This window comes from Rhineura floridana, chromosome 1 (genome assembly GCF_030035675.1).
Source record: "Rhineura floridana isolate rRhiFlo1 chromosome 1, rRhiFlo1.hap2, whole genome shotgun sequence".
Lineage (NCBI taxonomy): Eukaryota > Metazoa > Chordata > Lepidosauria > Squamata > Rhineuridae > Rhineura > Rhineura floridana.
Genome location: NC_084480.1, coordinates 156,048,380 through 156,057,168, shown reverse-complemented (window position 1 = coordinate 156,057,168; position 8,789 = coordinate 156,048,380). Strand labels below are relative to the sequence as shown.

The following is an 8,789-nucleotide window of genomic DNA, read 5'->3' as shown; positions in this document are numbered from 1 at the left end:
TAAATTTAAAACATCATGGAAGCACCCTCGGTCAAAAAACTGGCATCTCCTGGATTACGTAATTGTCCATGCCAGAGATCAACATGATGTACTCCTCACTAGGGCCATGATGAGTGCTGATGACTGCTGGACAGATCACCAATTAATTTGATCCACTATGGCCATTAATATTGTTCCTCAATGTAGGCTCCAAGGAAGAAAACCAAGATGTAAAATGAACATTCATGCCCTTCAAGATCCTATTAAGCGAGGCTGCTTTCAAACAACTCTCAAGTAACATCTACCAACGGAACTCCCTGAAAATGTTGAGGAACACTGGATTAAACTGAAAACATCCATAATTGCAGCATGTGAACAAACTATTGGATACCAAACTAAGAAATATCAGGATTGGTTTGATGAGAATGATAGTGGGATTGAACATATCGACAAAAAAAGGAAAGCCTTCTAGATATGGCAGAAAGACAATAACTGTGCTGCTAAGAAAAAAATCTATGCCAGTGCAAATGCTGAGGTCCAAAGAAGAACTAGAGAACTTAAGAATGCCTGGTGGATAAAGAAAGCTCAAGAAATCCAGCACTTTGCAGATGCTCATGATGCACGGGGCTTTTTTAATGCCACAAAGGCCATCTATGGACCAACAAATTACGGTACAAATCCCTTACGTTCAATGGATGGCACCAAACATCTTATGGATAAAGAGTCTATTGCACTGCGCTAGAAAGAGCGTTACCACGACCTCCTTAATCGTAACTTTATTGTGGCTGGTGAAGTCTTCTTGCAAATTCCACAACAACAAACTAGAGACGGGCTTGCATTATCCCCTGATTTGGATGAAGTCAGTAAAGCCATCAATCAAATGAAGAACAACAAAGCTAGTGGACCTGATGGGATTCCTGCTGAAATCTTTAAAGAAGGTGGGTCTGAACTTACACAACAAGTTCATAAACTCATTGAAAAAATTTGGATGAGGGAGGAGATCCCGGAAGACTTTAGGGATGCCATAATTATCACCCTTTTTAAGAAGGGTGATAGAACAGATTGTGGGAACTATTGAGGTATCTCTATTCTTGCTACTGCAGGTAAAATCCTTGCAAGGATCCTCGCAAATCCCCTCCTACTGATCTCATGGGATGTCCTCCCCAAATCTCAAAATGGTTTCCACCCTTCCAGGGGGACAGTGGACATGATCTTCACTGCACAACAGCTTCAAGAAAAATGCCAGGAATAGAATTGACCTTTATATATGGCGTTTATTGATCTGACTAAGGCCTTTGATGCTGTGAATCTAACTGCTCTCTGGACCATTCTTCTGAAAACTGGATGCCCTGATAAATTTGTGAATATTTTGCAACTCCTTCATGACAACATGACAGCGACAATTTTGGATAACAATGGCTCTTAGAGCAATCCATTCAGAGTTGGATCGGGCATAAAAAGGGATGTGTCATTGCTCCTACCTTATTTGCTATCTTCATTGCTATGATTCTACACCTTATTGAGGGGAAACTTCCTACTGGTGTGGAAATCATATATTGAACAGATGGAAAACTTTTTAATCTCAGTAGGCTGAAAGCAAAAAGTATGGTAATGTCAACCTCTGTCGCAGGACTTCAATATGCCAATGATAATGTAGTCTCTGCACATTCAGAGAAAGATCTTCAAACTACCCTAAATGTCTTTGCAGAAGCATATGGAAAGCATGGGCTCTCACTTAATATTAAAAAAACCAAAGTGCTTCATCAACAGGTGCAAACTAGTCCCCCTGTAGCACCATCAATCCAGCTTAATGGTGTGACGCTGGAGAACGTTGATCACTTCCTCTATCTTGGCAGCCATCTCTCTGTTAAAGCTGAAATTCAACATTGTCTGAGCTCTGTGAGTGCTGCATTCTCCTAAATGAAACATAGTGTTCGAGGATCGGGATATTCACAGGGAGACCAAAATGCTTATTTATAAAGCCCTTGTACTACCAACCTTACTGTACGGCTGTGAAACATGGACCATTTATAAACGCCACTCCCAACTTCTTGAAAGATTCCACCAATGCTGCCTCCGGAAAATTCTGCAAATTACTTGGGAAGACAGACGAAATAATGTTAGCATTTTGGAAGAAGCAAAGACTACCAGTGTTGAAACAATGATCCTTAAACATCAACTTCAACATCAACTTCAACATCAACTGTTTAAGATTGTAATGTTATATTTATTTATTTATTGCATTTATATACCGCCCCATAGCCGAAGCTCTCTGGGCGGTTTACAGTACCAAAAAACACATATACAAATTTAAAACACATCTTTTAAAAACAATTTAAACATTTAAAACAATTTAAAAATTTTAAAGTATTTATAGTATTGAAATAGCTTTTGAGTTGCTGTGGCATTTGTTGTTTTATTACTGCTGTTTTATTTTATTATGAAATTGTTTTTGTAATTGTTGTTTGCTTTTGTTGTAAGCCACTTCAAGTACAGTTTTTTTTCTTTGTAAGTCGCTTTGAGTTCCATTTTGGGGGAAAAGCAACTAATAAATATTATAAATAAATAAATAAATAAATAAATAAACTTTGCTGGACTGGCCATGTTGTTCGAATGCCTGATCACCGTCTTTCCAAAGCAGCTACTTTACTCCCAGCTTAAGGATGGAAAATGGAATATCGGTGGACAGCAGAAGAGGTTTAAAGATGTTCTCAAAGCTAATCTAAAAAAATGTAACATGAGCATCAAGAACTGGGAAGTCTTGGCCCATGAACATCCCAAATGGAGGTCGGCTATTATCAAAGGTGCTATGGACTTCGAAGAAGCAGGAATGCAGGACAAATGGGACAAACGAGCTAAGCGGAAGGCACATCAAACAAATCCTCAACGCGACCATCTTCCATCTGGAAATCTATGTCCTCACTGTGGGAGGCTGTGTGGATCCAGAATTGGCCTCCACAATCACTTATGGACCCACTGTTAAAGAACCTATCTTGGAAGACAATCTTACTCAGCCACGAGTGATTGCCAATGAATGAATGATTAATTCTCTCTTGCAACTCCACCCCCAGCTAGGTTTTTCCCATTTCCCCCTTCCCCCTCAAGCCAGCTCTGAGACCAGTGCACCAGAAAACTGATTGAAAAGAACTGAAATAAAGACAGAGTGGAGAGAATGAGAAACAGTGAAGCAAAAGAGGCAATAATTTATTTGTTAGAAACTATTGGTCATCACAAAAACACAAATAGTATAGAAGTACATTTTAGCATAGATGCTCCCTAGCACACAGGACCCCATGTAATTAAATTTTCTCTGATCCATTGAGCTGCTAAGGCAAACACTGAAACCTTATAGGTAGTGTATTTATCCCCACCTATCAATAGAGATAGATGAGGGGACAGACAAGATAGTTATGGAAGCTCTTCAGGTTACCAAAGGCTCAGAATGTCTAAGATTTCATCAGGTGCAGTCCACACCTTCCAGACACCTGGCAATTGTATTTCTTGACACAATCCCAGCAGGGCATATGTTGGTGCTGTACCTTCAGGGCAATTGATCCTTTGTTTAAGTCAGGCCTATATTTCTGTCAAGCATAAGACACAGTTTCAGTGCAGCAGCTTGGCAAATTAATTCATGAGATACAAAGTCACCTTGGGAGACAGACTTTCTCCTGTTCGTTTGCAGCATATTCACGGCCCTTTGCCATTGATCTGAGGTCACCAGTCAACAGCCTTGTTCCATCGCTATCTTTGAAATAGAGATGGTAAACAGTCGTTGACTCTTTTGCCAGATGGTTTTGAGTCTTTGATTCATCAGTGTTTGCCCTGCAGTATGAACAGAGGGGTTATTGAAATGCACAGTAAACAGCACTTGGAACATCTCCTACCAGCTCATGTCTGGGAATCAACTGATTTGTTGCAAACAGGGGAGGAAAGAGCTGACCAATTCCCCCAATACAAAGCTTCACTGCCTGTTGATCATTAACTAAGACCCAAAACTGATCTGCTGGGGTTGAATTCACACTCCCTTTCATCTACCCCAACTATGAAGAATCCAACAGGGAATGTGGTTGCACACCTAAGGAGATGTGCTGTCTTAGTCTTCATGGTACAGCTGCTTTTCATCGTTGTTGGTGCAGGTAAGGAAGATACTGGCAGGAGTTTGAATATCAGAAGTGGAGGGCTGGGATGAGTCTGACAATTGTGCATTTTGACAGTGAGTTCAACAAACAGGACACACAGGGAGGTTATGATAAAGGAGGTGTACACAACTTGTGATTCCTCAAGCTGATGGTCAGTGCCCTCCTATTTTTGCAGTCCCAGGCAGGCAGCAAAAAATAAAAGGGTTATCAAGCCCCACGGGGCTTGAGTGGAAAGTCACAAGTTGTGCAGGTTTGTATTAAAATTAATGGACGGCAGTAAAGCAAAGGGAGAAAAACTCTGGGTTTATTCTGCTGTGCAGCTGGACACATTTTTTACAATAGGAAAGTATGTGCAGTGGGAACTAATTTTTTATACATTTGGACATGCGGAGTTTGAGAAGGAACTAGATTATTCTTTTAAAAATAGATGAGAAAAAGGTAAAAATAAATAAAAAATGAAGAAAATAGATATTTCTTTTCAAGTTTCATTACTTTATACTAACACTAGAACATCATCTAAAACCAAACTCTGATTGACAGCAAAACAGGACCACTTAAAAATAATTTCTTCATACTCAAATTTACTGTATAGTTGCATCTGTTTGCATTCCCATTTAATTTGCATAGTCCACATGACATTACCCTCAAACAACAACAATCTTAATGCTTTCCCCCTGTAAATTCAGGTTTACCTGATATGGGGATAATCAGAAAAATCGGGCTCCAAACTGCTCCGCTCCCCATCTTAGATTATTTGTTTTGCTCAGTTGTTGCATTCTGCTACCCCCTTTTCCATGCCTCCTACTTACTTTATGCTTTTATTTCTTTTCCGGCTGTGCTTGTAACTATTTCCAGTGCACTTCCAAAAGATTATTTTCTCTTTTGATCCCTTGGGTTTGCACAAAACCAGAAAACTGCACAAGCAAACCATATAAAAACTTCTACACCAGATGTAGGAGGCAGCAATCTGAAAAGAGTGCACTGAGAATTTACAATTGTTTTCATTTCTTTTCCAACTTGCTAGTAAGGCTCTCTCTGTGTGTGTATTTGATCCCTCAGATTTGCACAAAAGCAGAAAACTGCTAAAGCAAATTTATAATTGTCTGATTGTGTGCTTTTGCACACTTCTTGGGCAGGGGATTTTTTTCAAAAAACAAGGTGCACACAGCTATCTGTGGGCATGCCCTGTCGGTACTGAACTGACATAATAGAATCAACAAATTAGAAGGCGGGGATGAACACAAAAAGGAATGCCTACTGGTATGAATGAGAAAGACCAAAGTTGCTCCTCATATACAAATTCAAATATGTACCAAATATGTTGATCGATCTACACTGGTTACCAGTTGTTTACCGGGCCCAATTCAAGGTGTTGGTATTGACCTTTAAAACCCTATACAGTTTCGGACTTCCGGGAAGGGTGACTTCGCTTGTGCCTGCTTTTGGGACGGGCTCCCGCCTCAAAAGAAGCTTATTCAGATATAAATCAGTCAGAACATTTTTTTTTTTGACTGATGAAATTTCTCCCGGGCAGGGAGAAACGTAGAGATCAACCTCAAAGCCTGTTTTTGTTGGGAGGACTGGATTTCATTAATTTATGAGATAAGGTCCAGCCAACAATGCCGGACGGACTTTCTAACAAGCTCTATCGCTTAAGCGATACGTTTATCTTTTCTTCAAAGAGAGAACGGACTAACAGGCAAGCACCCTTCTTTCTATTATTTTTTTTTACTTGGTTTAAATTGTTGCAGCAAAAGGAGATTTGTCAGATTGATCGGCTTTGGACAACTTCTGGGTGAGATATAGCTCTTCTCTGTTATTCACGAAATTAACAGCTTATCTCTGTTTCTGTCGCAAAAAGCTGTCCTGGAAGTGCATTCTAAAGATAATAAACAGAAGAGGGATTTCTATTCCTGATTTCTATTCCGAGGAATATTATATTGTCTGGGACTATTCTCTTTTTGGTCTATTTTATTTTGACGAATCTGCTTCTTCACGACGCCACTAACTGTTTTGATGCTGGGAACTAAATTTGTTTTGCATTCTTGCACAAGAGAGATAAGGCAGGTTGCTCTGTTTATACTGTGATGTCATCAAGCCTGGAATATTAACCCAATTGTTGCTGAAATAAGAAGTGGTTCTTCTTTATTTTTGTTTTGCTTTGTTTTTGTGGTTTTAAAAATGGCAATCAAGAAAGTGGCTGAGAATCTGGAAGTAATTATGTTTCAGAAAATAATGGATGAGATTGAGATAACGAAACAAACCCTGCGACAGGGCAGTAAGGAGCTGAAAATTGAACTGAGCAAAATGACGCAGGAGCTTAAAGAAATAGGGGACCCTGTGAGAGAGGAGAATGAGATCAGAGATGAGAAAAGAAAAAATAAAGGGAAGATACAAGCCCTGGAGATTGGAACAAATGTGGAATTGGAAAAAGATCTGGAGTTTATGGATTTTAGAAATAAAATCTACTGTTTGGAATTTAACGTTATCTCTGAAGAAATTAATGAAGATATTAGAGATAAAGTTATCAATGGCTTGGATAATCTTCTGGACTGGAATGACGTGATGGAGCTTGATATAGAGAAATGGAACTAATAGGGATAATGGAATAATGGCTATTGAAATTATTGGACCTAACAGATTCTGATGAGATGGATTAATCGAAATGTTTATTTGGACTATGATTATGACAATAAGATTATTATAATTATTAACGAGATGGATTAATTGACATGTTTATTTGGAGAAAAATTGATAGATATATTTCTTAAAGAATTGAAACCTCTCTTTGACTTTTTGTGGAAAGAATAAAGTAATGTTTATGAGATTTGATGATTAATTAAGATAACTACTGGAGGAAAGTGATTTTATAATATGATTTAAGAGACAGGATTGTTATATATTGTAGACCTATAACTGATTTGATATGTGACAAATGGGAAGTCAACATTTTATTTTTTTTTGTTTAATCATTTTTGTCTTGTTTTGTTTTTTGTCTTTGAATGTCTTATGATTTTGTTTTCTATGTTTTATGAAAATTTGAATAAAAATTATTGTAAAAAAAAAAAAAAACCCTATACAGTTTCGGCCCAGTTTATCTGAAGGATCGCCTCCAGCATCACCAATCATGCCGCCTAACGAGATCAGCCTCGCAAGACCTTCTCTCGGTCCCACCGGTGAAAACAGCTAGGCTGGTGCGGACCAGAGAGAGGGCATTTTCGATCGTGGCCCCCACCCTCTGGAACTCGCTTCCTTTTGACCTCCGTCATGCCCCCTCCCTGATGAGTTTTCGCCGAGCCTTAAAGACCTGGCTATTCAGGCAGGCCTATGGGATTTTTGAGGGGGATTCATTTTAATAGTATTTATTGAAGATGGTTTTAGTTGAATTGATGTTGATGTTGTGTTTTGTTGAGTATGTATTATTTATACTGTACTGAATTGTTGTATTGTATTGTTGTACGTCGCCCAGAGTGTCCGTTTATTCGGACAGATGGGCGACTAATAAATAAAATTTTATTTTATTGATTTATTTATTTACCAGTGAGGTTTAATTCAAATGGGGAAAATGGATGATTAGATGTTAAATAAATAATGCTCAAATGTGGACAAGCCCATATTGTTTTACATTCAGTTCTTCTTTTTAAAAACTTATTTTTCATTGTTGTGTTTGCCAGTTTTGTTCTTTTTACCAATAATCTTACTGAAGTATTTTCCCCAAAAGAGCTTTCTTTGGCATGAATAAATAATGCATACATTCAACTACTAGTATCAAAACAAACCTTTCCTGTATGCAGCTTGTAATACCAACAGCATGCCTTTTGCTGAATTAATAAATGAGTACAGAAGAATAAAAAAATAATAATAACAGTAACTTTATTTGTGCACACGTCAAGGTACAGGATTTGGGGACGTCTCAGAGAGGCTATGCAAGCAGTAGGAACTGATTCTTGATGTTCAAAACATCCTTTAATTATATCATACAAAATTTATGCTTTTAGTACATAACAGCTAGCTGTGCTTACGTTGCTTAAATCTCATTTCAGGATCTGAAAGCATTATGAGACAGCAAGCATGCACTGACTTCCAGTCTGCAAGTTTCCTGCGGGGTACCACACTGAAAGTCCAGTTTCTTCTTTTCCCCTCTTCAAATCCCAGCTGTGGACAGCTGCTTTCAATACATGAGGACATCCAGAATTCCAGCTTCAATGCTAGCTTGGGAACCAAAATAATCATCCATGGTTTCAGGTACAAACATACGACAATGGACAATTAGGGTCCCTGCTAACATCAAAAACTAGGTGTTTTTGTTCATTTTTGCAGGACCTTCATTTGTTTTACCTCCATGTCAATGGCAGCAATGGGAAAAAATTAAATTTTTGTAAAGTTAAGTTAATTAGTATTCTACATAAGCCATTTTTCTTCTCTATATGCACTTTCAAACCCCCTCCCCCGCCACCCAATAAAGCACACTTTCAAAGGTATCAGTTAAAAAGCCACTTAATCAGAATTGCTTACATTTAAATTAATTTGAACGTGTTGGCTTTGAAAGGGATGACATGTATGTTCTACATATTTTCATATTTGTGGATCCTTAGTGTCCTAGTTCTCGCCTGCCCTGGATAAAATCCAGCAAGCCCTGTTGCAGTTCTTTAAGGAAGATGTTAAGGGATT

The 8,789-nt window shown here is 38.4% G+C and overlaps 1 protein-coding gene across 3 annotated transcripts in view; it reads left to right on the top strand.

Moving 5' to 3' along the window:
- Positions 1 to 3,969: 3,969 nt before the first annotated feature.
- Positions 3,970 to 8,789, top strand: part of PLA1A (phospholipase A1 member A) — a 67,875-nt gene continuing 63,055 nt past the window's right edge. The window contains exons 1-2 of one of the 3 annotated variants that reach the window (XM_061638633.1): positions 3,970 to 4,115; positions 8,162 to 8,363. In XM_061638633.1, the coding sequence (XP_061494617.1) occupies positions 4,022 to 4,115; positions 8,162 to 8,363 (296 nt within the window). In that variant the 5' untranslated portion in view covers positions 3,970 to 4,021. Of the gene's footprint in view, positions 4,116 to 5,644; positions 5,818 to 8,161; positions 8,364 to 8,789 lie in introns of those variants that run through there. The other 2 variants (XM_061638624.1, XM_061638642.1) reach the window with 2 other exon arrangements.